Genomic DNA, 17,307 nt, shown 5'->3' with positions numbered 1-17,307 from the left:
GACACTATTTGCATCTGTCTGCGGCTGGGCGATGTCACTTGGCATCAGGGTTTGCGCGCGCGACATTGTTTGTGCGCGTGATGTTGTTGGAGTCTGCTTGCGGTTGGGCGCTGGCGAGGCATCAGGATCTGTGCGCGCAACACTCTTGGCATCATCATGGTCTGTGTTCACAACACGGTTGGCATCTGCTAGCTGATGGGCACTAGCGAGGGTTATCGGTGGGGCAACAGAGGAACATGCACGCTTGTCACTTGGTGCTGCCGAGACTACGGGGCCGACCGTGGCGTTGGGCATTGGGAGGCTTGCTAGGATGCTATGTGGCGTGTCCACAGGGTCATGGGGCATGCAAATTAGCCCATGACATTCTCCCCTACCTGAGTTGGGGACGACCTTGGAGCCTTACCTGTAAGGTGATGATTGATCAAGCTCTTATTGGCTTGAAGGTCTGTTCCCCTCGGTCTTGCGAAGTGGCTTTGTGAATGATGTTCCATGTCTTTCCGAAATGATTTCAGGTGGATGACATGGAATACTGGATGGATTTTCCACCATGCTGGAGTATTCACCTGGTATGTGGCTTTCCCAATGCGTCTTTCAATGGACAAGGGTCCGATGTATTTTTGCAATAGGCGAGGGTCATGGTTCCTCTCTACAAACAAGTACCGCTTTGGCATTCTTAGCATCACTTTATCTCCTGCTTGATGTTGGACAAAGTGAAGGTTTTGGTCGGCATACCTCTTTGCCCACTCTTGGGCTTTGATAAGATAGCTCCGCATTATCTCCATATTTCGCTCCCATTCTTTCGAGAATATGGCAGCTCGAGGCAATTTTGGCATGTTTGGTGCATTCACAGTTTGTGGGAGTAGCGGTTGTTTTCCGGTCAAAAGCGCTTTTGTTTGTACTAGAGATCTTTTGTGAATTGAAACACAGTTGATCAGCATCCAGAAGCTTCACCCAATTCTTCTGCGATCTGGTTGCAAATGGGCGGAGATATTCCTCCAGCATGTAATTGAACCGTTTTGTCTGGCCATCAGATTGTTGATGAAAGCTTGAGTTATGACTCAATTTTGACCCGAGGCACCTAAAGTGATGGGTCCAAAAGGTTCTAGTGTAGCGTGAGTCGCGGTCGCTAGCGATGTCTTTAGGCAGGCAGACCCCAATATTTGACAATATGAGAGAAGAAGAGTCGAGCTGTATCTTTTGCTGATATGTTCTGTGGGGCTGCTATGAAAGTGGCATACTTGGAAACCCGGTCTACCACAACCAAGATAGTTGTAAGATCTCCGACCTTGGGTAGTCCTATGATGAAATTCAGGGAAACGCTTTCCCAAGGTCTTTTTGGGACATGTGGTGGCTTTAAAAGTCCCGCTTGTGCCGAGCGGTCCGACTTGTCCTTATGGCATGCTTGACAAGTCTTCACACACTGAGGGGTGTCATCAGTCGTTTGAGGCTGATGATATAATTTTTTATTCATATTGCTAAGGGTAGCCGGAACTAAAGGTTCATGTCTTTTGACTCCCTTCTTTGACTGCAAGGCCGAGATGTTTTTAGCCGCCATTTTTATGGGTATGCATGGTATGATGTAGGGTTTGGCCCCGTTTTTTCCCTTCATCAGGAGCATGTCGGCATAAGGTGCCGATATGGTGTTGGTTTGCCTCAGGAATTCCAATCCCACTATCAGTTCGAAGTCATCTATGATTGCTACGTGTAGGTTGAATCTTCCTTCGTATGGGCCAAGATTCATTGGCACTTCTTTGGATATTTCACTCACTGGCTGGGGTGGTAAGTTGATAGCCTTGACACGACCCCTACTCTTTTGCATAACTAGACCGAGGTGCTCCACCTGAGTCGAGGCTAAGTAGTTGTGGGTAGCACCCGTGTCTATTATTACCCGAATGGGTCTGCCGTTTACTTTCATCTCGACGAACATTAAGGTCCTCTCTTGTATGGGTGGAGGCCTCTCATCCGCCTTCATTTTCCCCTTCTTGGTGATTGGGAATGCGTCATTCGTAGGGCTATCAGCATTGGTTCCCGCAAAGGTATCAGGGATGGAGCCAATAATTTCATTGAAGGAACCTACTTGTTCTACCTCGTTTGAGTCATCATCTGACTCATCTTCAACAGTCTGATGAGCGTTGACCTGTGTATGTGAGTATTCATTGTTCCAATATTTCCCGTCACAATGACGACATTCTGAAGGGGGCTTTCTTCCCTGATTGTTGTTGACGGATGCAACACTGTTGCTTCTTGAGGAAGGAGTCTTAGATTTTGTTGCACTTCGATCTCCTCCGTTTCTGCTAGGGCCACCATTACTAGGTTAGCTCCCGTTGTATACCCCTCAGACAGTCGACTGAGGCCTATCCTTCTGAGTTTCCATATGATAATCCCCAAGGCATTCTACAGCTTGAATCGCCTTGGGCAGGGTATCTACCCTTTGTCTTTGCAGCTCCATACGAGCATGATATTTCAGACCTTCTATGTATGCGAAGCGTTTGTCTTTGTCCCCCATATCCTGTATGTTTAGCATGAGCGCGGAGAATTACCGCACTAACCTAGTCTAGCAGAGTTCCCACAGCTTTCTCTGTGCATTGTATTGCACATTTTCGGGAGAGAACTGCAGGCGTATGGCTGCCTTCAATTCTTCCCATGTCTTGAGAGTATCTTCCCCTGCCCTGATGGCTTCGTATTTCACCCGCCACCCCCTTTTTGGCTTCTTCCAACTCTTCCACAATATCGAAGTACTGTTCAATGTCGAAGAGAAGTTATTCACTTCTTCAGCATCCCGAGCTCGGTTGTATAGCTTTGGCTCCAGAATTTTCAGCTTTTGTGGCACATGGGCGAGGTTCACAGCACCCCTGGTTTGGTTTTTGCCTCCTCTAAGCAGGCCTTGTAGGGCAGCATGGACAACATTGAGTTATCCTGTCAAGTTGTCTATGGTTTGTTGCATGACAGTCACCCTGTCTGCCTCTAGTTCCTTATGGTCTAAATGCTCAGCACGCTCCTGTTGGAGGTCCTCAAATTTTCCATGAATTTCGGCTGCCTCTACGGCTGTCGTTTGCCGGTCTCCCTCAGAGTCGCGACTGATGTTTGATGTGTCAACTTTGGGCTGCCGCATTCTGCGGTCCAGGTCATCCAACCTTTGAACTAGGCTGGATCTTAGATCATGCACCATATCTATGATGGGCTGTAGTATGTCAACAATCTCTTCAAGGGTCATGATGTGATCGCCATAATTCACCATGGTCAGAAATGGTGGTAATGGCAATGTGTTCCCTCGTCCGATGTCGAGCCTAGGTTCTGATACCAATTATTACGCGGTGCCTTCCTGAGATTCCTTGGAAGGGCGACGTAATGCTAAGCAACCGATGTCAGTGCGGTTGTTGTCCGCCAATTGAGGTCCCTTCCGTACGCTAGACGAGATTGTCAGTGTCGTACGAGAAAACCAATGTCAAGAGCAATTGAGAGAACATAAAAGAGAATTGAGAATGAAAGAAAGCTTGATTGCATTAATGAAAGCTATTGCAGAAAAGAAACACGGTGTCGAGGGGGAGAGACACCAGTACAGAGAATTGTTTGCTTTCTAGAAAGTTTGATTACTTGATCCCCCCTAATAATGCTTTAAAACAATAAACCAAAGTTATATGACTTGACCTATCTAAGCTGTAGAAGCACACTACAAGTAAATGAAGTAAAACTACTCTATATTTACAATGAAAATGACTTAGTCTTCTACAAGGTAGAAACAAATCTGTTGGCAGCAACTTTGTCTTTAGCATCAGGGTCTGCGTGCGCAACATTGTTTGTACGCAGGACACTATTGGAGTCTGCCTGCGGTTTGGTGCTGGCGAGGCATCAGGATCTGTGGGTGCGGAACTCTTGGCATCATCATGGTCTGTGTGTGCGGCATTGTCTGTGCGCGCGACACTTTTGGCATCTGCCAGCTGATGGGCATTGGCAAGGGCTATCGGTGGGGCAACAGAGGTACATGTGCATTTGTCACTTGCCGAGACCACGGGGCCGACCGTGGCACTGGGCGTTGGGAGGCTTGCCAGGACGCCACGAGGCGCGTCCAAGGGGTCATGGGGCATGGATGGAAAGAAACCCATGACATTACATACTTCATCTGAAGGCCAAGAAGTGTAAAATGCGAAATTGATTACTTGGCCCAATTACATTTGTCCCACCACCCGAGAGCATAGCAAAAAGCTTGAAGCCAAATTAGGGGCTCAATTCACAAGTTCGAGATGGAGACAAAAAGACGTTAAATCAGGTGCTTGTTGGGAGGCAACCCAGCTTTACTGCTTTCTTTTATTTTTATTATATTATTTTTGTAGTGTCTGTTTTTATTTTGTAGAATTATAAGTATAGGAAGCAAAGCATTGGAAGAGTGCAAAAGTAAGCTAGATGGTGAGAACTAAGTGGGGGTGCCCACATAAAGAACCATGCCTGAGGGAAGTCTGAATACCTCGTGAGCCGTGATTGCTTCGGCATTTGGCCTTTCAAGAAGTTTCTTGTCCATCCTCGTTATTGTTTTGCTTTATTTGTGCATTGGAGACACTGCACTCTTTAAGTGTGGGGTGGGAGAATTCCTCTAGATAATTAGTAATAGTATGTTAGAAAGTTGTTAACTTCTTATTTTGATTTTAGCTTCTTAATTTTGTTTTCGTAGTTGTGTAGTATTTAGGTAGCTTAATTTTTTTATTTTTTTATTTTTTTTAAATGTGAAAAATAAGAAAAATAAAAAAAGAGTAAAAAAATTTGACTTTTCCCGGCGATGGATCTCCTAGATAGTTTTCTTGATGGATTAAAGTCTAAACAAAAATCCAAAAATATGTCTTTTAGTTTTCTTTAGGTAGTAATAATCCCTCATAATTTTTCTTTATGCCTCGGTTCTTTTTCATGGGTGGCTCTGTGAAATATGTCTTCTTAATATCTTGTGGCTCTGTGATTGCTTGCATTAGTTTGAGAGTCGGAATGAGACCGTCCTTAGTGAGTCATGTGCGATGTGCGAAGTGAGATTTTTGTGTAGTCCATGTCATTGTACTTGTGTCTAGAAATTGCCCGGTATGTGAGTCGTAGAGAAATTTTAGGTGAGGCTCGGTTTGAAAAATAATTTTAGGATGTGTTTGTTCTTTTTGAGCTTAATGCTTATCACAAATAAAATCTATCCCTATTTAACCATTTTAAGCCTATAGACTTTTATTTGGCACCCACGTTACAAGCCTATACTTTTTTATTCTTAATTGACGTTGTTTGATCCTTTTACCTCTTAAAGCACTTTAATTGTGAAATGAGCGCTAAAAGAAATTTGGAGGGAATTTGGGTGGCTTTCGAGTGGAACCAATGAAAGGAATAAGGTACACTTATTTTGTAAAAGAATACACCACTAGCAGACAGAAAAAAATCTAAAAAAAAGAGAAGGAAAAATATAGATGAATTAATTGATATCTTGTCCTTGCTAGTGGGTATGAATTAAATTAGTGCTTAAAGAAAGAGGAAACATTGTTAGGGTTGATTTTAGTTGTGAAGTTGAAGTTGGGATTGAAGAATATGCGCTTAAATTTAATTATGTGATATGTTAAAGTGCTTAGGGGGGTTAGTCCCTATTCCTAAATATATCTTGCCCGTCCCTTAGCTCACATTACAACCATGAAAAGTCCTAATTGATTTTAGATCGATCTAGCCTACATTAGTAAAGATTTACATTAAGGAAAATCCTATGGTACTAATTGCATGCATGTGACTCCTTTTGTGAGAGTGAGCAATTTTCTTTGATATAAATGAATCCTTAAAATATCTTTGAGCATTTGATTTGAATGTGTGGATTCAACTTACCCTCTTGATTGTGTTGTGAGGGCATATGATTTCACGAGGGATAGGTAAAATTGTTAGACTTCTATATGATGTTGGGTGTTCAAGCCATAAGTGCACGGTGACATTGAGTCAGTTATTGAGGCTAGGACTGTTATGAGCATGTTGTCTTTGTTGTGACTATTTTCAAAGAATGGCATAAGTAAAGGGAAGTATAAGTGATTTCATATGCTCTAGTTTAATTGTTACTATCAACCATGGTCATTGGTGTAGCGTCCTTCAATTGTGTAAATATAAAGTGCTCAAGAATAAAGTTAATTGTTGGTTGCTCGAGGACGAGCTGGAGCTTAAGTGTGGGGTGGTGATGTTTGGCTAAAAATCCATATTTTTGAATATAATTTGCCTTGCATTATACCTCGATCGTGTTAAATGTGGTATGATTATTTGTGACTCGAGCTTAATAATGTTATTTATATGTGTAGGAGTCAATTGAAAGTGATTTGGAAAGTTTGCATGCAAAGTGAAGTAAAAACAGAAGAATGTGGAGGAAGTATAAGTTTTGTGCCCAGGTCCTAGACAACGAAGCGATGTTCACTTCGCTAGACCGGAATCGGAGCAGAAGAAAATAGAAGAGTCACAGACAACGAAGCGAGGTTCACTTCGCCAGACCGGAACCGGAGCAAAAAAAATCAGTTTCTCCAACTTGAATTAGGAGAAGCCCAATTCACCCCATATAAACCCTAGCCGCTATAAATTCATCCTAAAGTATGCTTTTGAGGGGGAGAACATATTTTGGACCAAGGGAGAGCACGAAGCCGCCGTGGAGGCCGAAATTTATCAGATTCCATCTTTTTTCCATTAAACTTAGTAATCTTTACTTTTGTTTTTGGATAATTTGTTATTTTGCTACCATGTCTATGTGGAGCTAAACTTCACATTCTAGGGTTGTGATTATCATGGATATTGAAGTTTATTAATTACATTACTGTTAATTCTAGTTATCATCTTTGGTTGTTTCTCTAATTATGTGCATAGTTGCTTAATTATTTGGCCAACAGTTGAGTTCTATTAACCATCTATGCTATGCTTGGGAAAGCCGTGTTTAGATTAGAATATAATTAGAGAGAGCTTGTTTTTGAACCCGTGGCTAGGGGAACGATTTCGCGGTTAGGATAGGAATATACCTAACAATTTTGCTTAGTTGAATACTGTATTATATTCGTTCACGATAGATTCAATACCATAGGAATATGAGGTTGATATATTGTGGATAGACGGATAGTATTGTGGGAACATGCTATTTATATAAACGATCCGGTCAAGTAGCAATCATAGATAATTTGAATTAAATGTGCAATTACGAACCCAATAGGATTGACAAACCGATCATAACCCTGGAATCTTCATCTCCTTTGATTAAAATCCAACCACAATCGCTTGCTCCTAATTAATTTAGCTAATTACTTATTTATTTTTCGCAATAGTAGATTAGTAGAAAAATAACATTATTGATTATTTTGGATAATTAATTGATTTTAATTAGCTTAGTTAACGATTAATTTGAGTGTCTGTGGGTTCGACATTCAACTTTCGAGTCACTTTATTGACGGCCATGTATACTTGCGTGTACTTGAGGAAATCAATAGAAAGTCCCACATTTGAGGTAAATTGCTCTCTAACAAAGGCGACTCAATACCTATAATTCCAACGCGAGACCCTTTTGGTTAAGAATGAAAGAGTTACCACTCCACCACAACTTTTGTCGGTGAACTTTATTCTTATTATTCTCGAGGTTGGGATACACAATACGGAGTATATCTTTTAACTCCATTTTTCTCTTTTCTTATTAAACATGAAAAACGATTGCTACTGTGGGTAGAGGAGAGAAAAGTAATCAAAAATCGAAAAAAACTCTCCTTTTACAAGCAAATAAAGCATATATATATATATAATGATTTAAATCTCATATGAATATTTATGGAAGTATGAGATATACTAACCAATTGAAAAACAATGTCAATACCAAAATTAAAAGACTAGAAAAAGATTATTTTTGCAGTAGACACCTGGGAAAAAAACCCAAAAAAGTACAAATCGCAAGAGTAATTCTTCCATAACATAACACAACATGTGATGTATCCATCGGGGGATACAACCATGGAAAAATATGAGTAAATTAAGAAGAATTATCCTGCAAAAATAAACAAGTTGCCATCTTTGTACACATTCATTTGCCTGTGAAATCATCTCCATCTTTGAAAGCCAACGAGCCTTGGAATTAAACACATATGGTTTGCTAATTATGTCTTATTTCTTCATCTTCAGAAGAAAAAAAAAGAGAGTATTTTTTTGAACATCCCATTTATCCATAAAGGCCTATTAAATTTCCAGAACAATAACTGCAAAAAATAAAATAAGCTCTTGTCAACTTGTGATTAATCTGAAAATAATAATAATTTGAAGCTTGTTTTAATGTAAAGCTAATAAGTAAACTTTTACTCACAATCAGAATCAGTCTTCACCCACTTAGATCCATCACAAGTTTTTTCCCGTTTTTTCTCCTCTTGTTCTTCCTTTGGTGCACATCGGTCCTCTAAATATCTCTTTGTTGATACTCGAGCTGCATTTTGAGGGTTTATTTTCTTGGAAAGTATTGTCCTTAAAAGCTGCAACAACAACATTTCATTAAGAAAATGAGTTTCCAAGAAAAAAAATGCAAATTTCAAAATTGCAAATATAAATATTTTCTCCGGTCCACAATAAATGACCATTTTACTTTTGTCACACTCATTAAGAAAATACGAACTCCTAGAGAAAAAAAAATTATTCACTAAATTAACCTTAATTAATTGTTACCTTGACACATTGAAATATGTAAACAAGGGCAAATTTTAAAAAAATAAAATTAATTCCTTCTTTAACTATATATGTAAATTGACACTTATTTTGAACCAAAATAAAAAGGTAAAATGGTCTCTTATTGTGGACCGGAAGGAGTAACCAGCACATGCTCATGCATATTAAATGTGAAAATTTATTGAATTTATATTTTATGCACCGATGTGTAAATAATTTTTATATTGTCGAGTTAAATTGACATATTATTCTCTCTCTATATTAAGTGTGACATGATAACATGAGAAAGAGAGTATTGAACTATTATAACCGGTACTTAAAATGATGGTTAGTGTAGTACATAACAATACAACAATAACAATAACACAAGTGGAGTCTGGGAGAGGATAGATTTTGTCCCTACCCTAAAAAGATAGAAATGTTGTTTCCGATAAACCCTCGGCAGAAGCAGTCACAAACAGATATTATAGTGCATAACTAAAACTCAAATTTGTTTACCTTCTCCATTCTTGATTCCGGAAATGTATCTCGTAAACTAGGAGTAGGAGCAAAACCACTTGAGCAAACAAACATTTTCTTGAGAAGGAAAGAAATGGATTTCATCCCATTTACTTTCTTTTTATTCGTCTTGCAAACATGATCCTTGCATCTTCCAATGATTGCTCTAATAGTTCTATCAATTTCTTCCTCATCGTAATTATCATAATTATCTGAGTAATTAGTACTGCTAAATCTGCTGGAAGAAGCCCTACGATCTACTTCCAAACTTGAAGGGCAATTAAGGAATCTATCCAATGGGAGATCACCATCTTGTCGTCCTTGATCAGCTAATTTAGCAGCAGGTTTTTTTGATAATAACTTTGTTAATTCTTTCTGTAGTTTACCAACTTCTTCAGGTGTGAATTCTGCTAAATCTGGAGAGGAACTTTGCTCATTATTATTATTATCATCTAAGATTATTTCATCCCGATCTTGATTTTGTACGTTTTGGGCGCTCTCTGATTTTTCTTTGAGATTACTGCTGGTTGTACCAAAAGTTCCAATGGCCAATAACGAATCAGGCCAACCGTTGAATTCTTCGTTGCGAGGACGTTCTTGATTTGTCTGATCTATAATAAGAAACAAGTTAAGGGAGTTAGCAAGAAGCTAATTAACCAATTTTCTAGTTAAGGAAAATTAATTAAGCAGAACAAAAAGACAGTTTGGTGCACTAAGCTCCCGCTATGCACGGGGTCCAAGGAAGCACCGGACCACAAGAGTCTATTGTCCGTAGTCTTACCCGCAAGAGACTGTTTTCACAGCTCGAACCCGTGATATCCTGGTCACGTGACAACAACTTTAATTTACCATTTACGTCAAGAATTCCCTTCTTAATTAGGCAGAATAAGGTTAATTAAAAAAGTAATGTAGAGGGAAATTAATTACTTGTGTGTCAAGGGAGACACTCCAGCATATTTTCCCAGTTCGAAATTTTATTGTCTTCTTGGTCGGAATTATATCAGCCTTAGTGTTTGAGGAGAGAATAAATGAACAAAATCCTCCATTTATGCCGTCGTTTAAGTAAGCTTGGGATATGCATTTTCATTAGGTCGACAACTATTCTAGCATTTGTCGAGAAACTGGTCGGACCAAATTTGATTCAGTTACATATGCATAGATTATAGATCGCAGTGGCATCCATGCAAATATTCTTTTAGTTGCCCATGCATAAATGATGAAGGGGCGGATTTAGTTTATGAGCTATAGGTTCAGGTTGAATGCAATATTTTGACACTAAACACAAATATATATATATATATATATATATATATATATATATATATATATATATATATATATATATATATATATGAATAACTACTTAAATTTTAACAAATATTAGATTTTGAACTCATAATTATAAAAGTACAATGCATTCAGTGCTAAAATTTGTAAAATTTGTATCCATCAAGATTAAATTCTGAATTCGTCTATGATGAATTTGGTATGGTAGAAGAGAACCCAAGATATAAAGTAGTTGGAATCAAAATATATAATCTTAAAGTAGTACTATTACTATATGTTTTTTACTTTTTTTTTTTTTTTTTTTTTGCATGTATACACATATATTTTGAGCCAAATTAATGAATTTAGTTCCATCCGATCTTCGTCTATCAAGTATACCGCAGTTATCTATGATAGCATATGCATGTTTGCTTTATCCCTTAGAAAAAGGCAGCCAATAAAAGGAGATGTTTTTTCTGCTAAAGATGGGGAAGAAGGCTTACTTTTGGTTTGAACTGCATTATGCATTGATCTGTTTCCTTGTCCGCCATTGAACTTATTTTGCATCCAGCTAAAGAACTGCAAACACAAAACAACCAAATTATAAACAACCATAAAAAGCTTTTATTTTAGACCTTCCATTACCATAAATAAAAGATTAATGCTTAGATTATACCAATTACCTTCATATTTGAAGGAAGCTCTTTGATGATCACCTTTGAAGTTGGTGATCTGATCTGTGGAACAAGAGAGAGAGAGAGAGATATTAGCTAGAAGCCAATGAGAAGAGAGCTTTGCTAGCTAGTAGTTGTAATAAATAAAGAAGAGAGTGTTAGGAAAACCATGGCAAAATAGAGCAATTCTATTGGTTCAAGTTCCTAAATACGGCTCTTGAAAAATCCTAGTTTCATCCAACTTGATACTCTATCAAGTACTACTATGCGTCTATATTCATCAATTTAAAAGCTGTCAAAACATTAGAGGGTAATGGGAACTATGCTTGTAAGTCTCGAGTCAAGAGTCCCAAATACCAAGAGATGTACCAACTAAAGTCAAGAAACGTTCTACTATCTTCTTATATGGACAAAATGAAACTACCCATTTTTACCTTTTTAGTAAAAAGATACACACATTGGAGAGAGTGACCAAAATGTTAAAAAGGAAGGCGGTGGAAGTGCTGAGATTCAAGCTGACTGCTAATCTTGAGGCAACCTTTTTAGCTCAATGAGACCATTTGCTATCCAACGGTTATGGCCACGACATGAGTTTATTTCTAGACCCTTTTATTCCTAGTTAAATCACACGAATATCTAGCTAGCTCCAAATTTAAGTATTTAGTAGTAGTAGCTAATTTGCGCATCTCGTTCTAGTCTGGAATTTTCTTTTCTTGATTGTGTTGCTAGAGTCATACCTTAAGTGCTCAAGATTAACAAAGCAATAGACTAGATCTTATTTTAAGCATTCAATTATGTCTCATATGTTGGTGAAGGGAATAGACTTTTGTGTTGCTACGTGTATGGTTTTAAACAATACTTTTCACCTCATAGGCAAACTTTTGAGGTTGACCGTAGTCCATGTCCATTTTATTTATATAAGATTCCTTATCTTTTTCTTTAATTGCTCAATAGTGGTAAGAATATCATAGAAGTGATAATTGAACATTATTTTTTATTTAAAATAGCTCAAGTAACATCAAACACTAATGTAGTGTCACTTAATTTGCTTGGTCATAATACTCGTAAACAAAGACTGAGGAAGAAAGATAATGCTTTATTTGTTTTTTTTTGGTCATATGTCTTTTTAAATTTCTTTTCATATATTGCTTGATGAAAGCAAAATGATTACAAAAGAATTTCAAGAAACCATAGGTTTACTATTTTGACTAGTGACTAGCTATGAGACTAACATGTCAATTTGCTTATATTCATTAATATTTAGTACACTTGCTTTTATTCATGGAGATTTGGTTGTATATCTGAAGTATTCTTAAAATGGAATATATGTATATGTAGCAGGCCAGGGACAAGTAGACAGCCATAATATAGTTTGCCCAGCAATTCATATCCAACGCCCAGAAGCAGCGCCCCATCACTTCGGGTCTGGTGCTCCAAACTCATTTATAATTAATTAAGGAGGTTATATTTCCAGATTTTTAAAAAAATCCTAGAGTACTATATTTTTGTCCCCCCAAAAATTAAAATTAAGACGTTTGCCATGATCAATGGTCAAATTTTTGGGGTTGAATTCGAAATTGATTTATTATGGTTAATTCTCAAAGTAAAATTTACACATAAAAGTTAGAAAAAATACTACAAAATACAATATTTAATATAAATAAATGAGAATACTAAGACTATTATATTGTATCGTATTGTTATTTTAAATACAATGTTTGTTTTGATTGTTACTTAAATTTTATTGTATCGTATCGTTAAATCTGCCGTTACATAATGACGAAAAATGCCACTTTGTATAACGACTGATTTGGTATGGTCGCGTCGTTACCTTATTTTTTTCTCATCTTGCCCTTCCTTATTATTAAACAGTCATATTTTATCTTTTAACTTACTTTTTTATATAATAATATTTCCTCGTACCCTATTTTTCTTTGTAATATTGTAAGTTTATTCTTCATATTATTGGTACATAACATCAAACAACAACGACAAATGATACAATCTATCCAAATATTATATTTATTAAACAATATAATACAATAAAATACAATACAATACATTATAAAACGATATATAACAACCATCCAAACAACTCATAAAAAAACAATAATATAATATTAAACTTGAGTCTTAATATGAAGAGGAAAGAGTCTGCCAGAGAGCCGTCCTGCCTTTCTTTTATTTTTATTTTCTCATTATTTTTCTTGTGTTTCTGTTTGTATGTTAAACATGCACAAATAACACTTTACAACAACAAAAAAATAAATTAAAAAAAAAAAGGAGAAGAACACCAGGTGTCGGGACATCAAAAGCCCATCAAATGATTTTGGACCAACACGTGCACCAAAGAGGTCGGGTTGACTTATAAGTGAGATTATGATAACTAATATCACCACAATAATAATATAAATTAATCTCTTTAAAATGTGGTTAGACTGTGATTAAAGAAATTGATGATACAAGGACCTGCAGACCTCCACGTTCTTTCCTCTTTGCGCGGTGCGAGGCTTAGCTCTTAAGAATGAAATGATAAGTTCTCACTGTTATGCACAGTAACTCTCTTTTAAACAATTGCTGATATGATTAAAATAACAATGGCTTAGTCTTATAGTTTTCAACTCTCGCGAAATTTTCTCATTTCTTACACTTCACACAAAATATTAAGGTAAAATTACATTTTTGGTACCTATTTTTGTACCTTTTTTTTTGTTCACAATTTCTTCACTTGTGCACATAATAATGTCACGATCAAACTCTATGTTTATAGCACTACTTGTGTTATATATTGAGACAATGGTGGATCCAGAATTTTATGGTCGTGAGTGCTTCATTTTTTAACGTAAAGTTACTATCAAACACATAACATAAGTGCACAATTATTTGAACACGACAATAAAAGAGTTAAATAAGAGAATTACACTTAATATTATCATTAAAAAGAGATTTCAAGTCACAAGCCACAACTGTACTGGACTTTTTATATTATGAAAAAGATAATATAATAGCATTATTGCTTACACTTACAATTATTTTTCAAATTAAACTGTTAGATAAAATTTCAAGAAGGGCTTGGAGTCTTTTGGAAGCTAATTTTTTCTATTATTATCTATAACCAACCAGATAAAGGAAAAGCAAAAAAAAAAAAGAACTGAATCAAGAAGCCAGCAATGAAGTCTGTCAAGAAAAGAAGAAAAAAAAAAGACTAGTTTGGGGGAAAAAATGTCGTATGTGCTGAAAAGAAACGACAATAAGACCTAAACTATAAAGAGTAAAATGCACATAAAATTGGTGTAGAATGGAGATTCGAACCCTGGCTACCCGCATCAATAATCTCTCAGCACCCACCCTATGCCAAAGCAACCATCAGTAATTTTGTATGCTGGGTGCTTTCTTATTATATTTAGTAACTTTGTCATATTTTCTATATAATTAAACATACTCCGCGTCGGGGTTAATGGGTGCTCAAACACCCACAAGGCTTTATGTAGATCCGCCCCTGTATTGAGACAATATGCATGCTTATGCTAGGTGGTGGCCTAGCTCGGCATGCAACGTTGTTATGAATGAAAATAGCCAAGAGACCGTGGTGAAAGGCAAGAAGGAGGCACTCAATAGGCGCGAGATCTGAATTAGTGGGCTTAAGCAATGTACTCCTAATTGAGGAATTGACTAAAAAGGGTAGGGTGTAGCAAATATAGTACTAATATAGAAGGCGGATCAATGTATAGCCTTAAAGGGTAATCGAACCATGTAAACTTCAACAAAAAAATTGTGTGTTAATATGTATATACCTTGAAAATGGTTAATTTAAAAACTCAGCACCCTAAACCCTAAAAGTCTTTAAAAGACATTGGTTGAATGGAATATTAGTACCCAAGATTAAATTTAAGAAGAGTTTATCCCATGTTTGGTTGGAAGAAAATTGCAGTATAATTAGTCCTGAGATTAGTTATCTCGGAATTATAGTATTTTTTATTCTCATGAAAAAGTGGAATAACTAATCGCGGAATAACTAATTCTGAGATAACTTCTTTTCAACCAAACAACTCCTAAAAGTCTTTAAAGGAGAATGATTGAGTAGAATACTAGTACCCGTCACGTTAAAATCTTGGGTCCGCTTCTGACCGGTAAGCTGAAATTGTTAGAATCTCCTCTCTTTTTCCTTTTTTTTTGGGGGGGTTCTTTTTTAATGAAAGTGGTAAATAGCAAAACGAGAAGACTTTAGCGTCACCAATTGTATTACCAAAAACTTATAGACCTCAAAATGGTTTTAAAAGTACTAATTGCAGAAACTTGAGGATCATACAAAGAAGGAAAAACAAGATTAATCGTCACTGATCCTGTCATGAACTTCCTTAGAAGCTTAGTTAATTTATTTAAGATCCCCATCATTCCACCTTGACCTCGAGATATGCATATATACAGGGAAAAGATAATGAATAGTACAAAGAAGTCACTCCCACCAATAAGGTTAAAAAGCATATAAAGGCACATGTGGGTTGATTTCTAGATTTCGATATGGTGAAATTGCAAAAGAAATCCAACCTTATTTCTCGCAATGGGTATATGTGACTTTCCAAATATGGAAAGTTTCTCCACCTCGCTTCTATTAAACTAAGGCATTGAATTATGTGGACCTCTCTACTACATAAAAATAAAGTGCCCCTACGATTTCAGTTTGACGGGCTATATATCTCGTATCTCATTGAATCTTCTTCTACTTTTCATCTCTTTTTTTCCTAATTTATTTTGAAACAAACAGTTGACTACCACTACTAAAAATTCGACAAAAACCGATCAAGGTCGACCGACCAACTTTGATCGGTCAAAAAATTAAATTAAGATATTTAATTTTTATTTTTTGACGAAACCGACCAACTTTGGTCGGTTTTCTTTGGAGCAAAAATGCGGGAAACTATTTTTGAGTCCCGCAAAATTTATATTTCAAGAAACCGACCAACTTTGATCGGTTTTTCAATTAAAATAAATAAAAATTAATATTAAACCGACCAAAATTAGTCGGTTAATTCGGCGGGTCATTTAAAAAAACCGATCAAAATTGGTCGGTTAATTCGGCGGGTCATTTAAAAAAATCGACCAACTTTGGTCGGTAATTTTACTTTTTAATAAAACCGACCAACTTTGGTCGGTTATTTTCGTGCAAAAATATAATTAAAGAGTATAAATCAAATAAAAGACAATCTTAAAACAAAATGTACCAATGGTCTAGTAGTAGAATAGTATCCTGCCACAATACAGACCCCGGTTCGATTCCCAGATGGTGAATTTTTTTATTACATAATTAAAATACCGACCAACTTTGGTCGGAAAAAATCGACCAACTTTGGTCGATTTTTTTGCAATATTTTTTTTTTTGAATTTAATTGACCGACCAAAGTTGGTCAGTAATTTCCGACCAACTGTGGTCGGTATTCCTTTCCGACCACAAAAATACCGTCCACACGTAAATGGTCGCATTTTGGTCGATTTTTGGCCATTATCGACCAACGTTGGTCGGTTTTTACCGAATTTCTAGTAGTATACTAAAGGACAGACATGTGCCTAAAGCCTCCCGTATTCACGTAGGGTCCGGAAAAGGGCCGCAATCCAAAGGGTGTAATGTAAATATTCTAAATTAATACAAATATTAGTAACTGCTTTCACGGCTCGAATTCATAACCTATAAGTCACATTGAGATAACTTTAACATTGCTGGCTTCTCTTAAAAAAACAGTTGACTACTGTGCAAAATATATGGTCCCGGCTCTCAACTTGAGTTAATTTGCAGTATATAATTTATAAGTATGTAATTGGCACATTTTTCAGGCCAATCAAGTGAACAGTAATTTGACTTAAATCTACTTAATTCTTGTTTGGGCTAAGAAGCACGAACTCAGCCTACCACATGTTAGGCATAAGTAAATTGGAGCCCAATGCTACATAGCCCATACCCACACAAGACCCAATATGAATAGTTAGCAACTCTTCATGTTTTTTTTTTTGTTTTTTTTTCACTTTTAGCCCGCGCCATAAACTTTTTCCATTCGATAGTAAAAAAAATTATATAAAATTTATATAATTTTTGTATATAACATACATAACGTATATTTTTAACTATTAGTTTGAGAGTTGTTATACAATGTTACTTTGCCGCTCTTCGTAGATATACCGAGTGCTTTGTTTCCATAGACATACCACTTAC

General features: G+C 36.7%; 1 protein-coding gene across 1 annotated transcript; it reads right to left on the bottom strand.

Moving 5' to 3' along the window:
- Positions 1-8,049: 8,049 nt before the first annotated feature.
- LOC107759500 (protein DEEPER ROOTING 1-like) lies at positions 8,050-12,010 on the bottom strand. The gene is made up of 6 exons (XM_016577459.2): positions 11,969-12,010; positions 11,112-11,165; positions 10,932-11,007; positions 9,163-9,773; positions 8,312-8,474; positions 8,050-8,207 (listed from the first exon to the last, which is right to left on the bottom strand). The coding sequence occupies exons 1-6, from the start codon at positions 12,008-12,010 to the stop codon at positions 8,188-8,190; spliced, it is 966 nt and encodes a 321-aa protein (XP_016432945.2). The 3' UTR covers positions 8,050-8,187.
- Positions 12,011-17,307: the final 5,297 nt, after the last annotated feature.

Source organism: Nicotiana tabacum, chromosome 22 (genome assembly GCF_000715075.1).
Source record: "Nicotiana tabacum cultivar K326 chromosome 22, ASM71507v2, whole genome shotgun sequence".
Taxonomy (NCBI): Eukaryota; Viridiplantae; Streptophyta; class Magnoliopsida; order Solanales; family Solanaceae; genus Nicotiana; species Nicotiana tabacum.
This window is presented reverse-complemented; position numbering and strand designations above follow the sequence as displayed.

Bases quoted from the DNA above. Each gene is read 5' to 3' on its own strand.
- LOC107759500 (XM_016577459.2), bottom strand. From the start codon at position 12,010: ATGGACATGGACTACGGTCAACCTCAAAAGTTTGCCTATGAG. The intron at 11,166-11,968 runs GTGAAAAGTATT...CTTGTTCCACAG, and splicing joins CTCAAAAGTTTGCCTATGAG to ATCAGATCACCAACTTCAAA. The intron at 8,475-9,162 runs GTAAACAAATTT...TTGTTGTTGCAG, and splicing joins CGGAATCAAGAATGGAGAAG to CTTTTAAGGACAATACTTTC.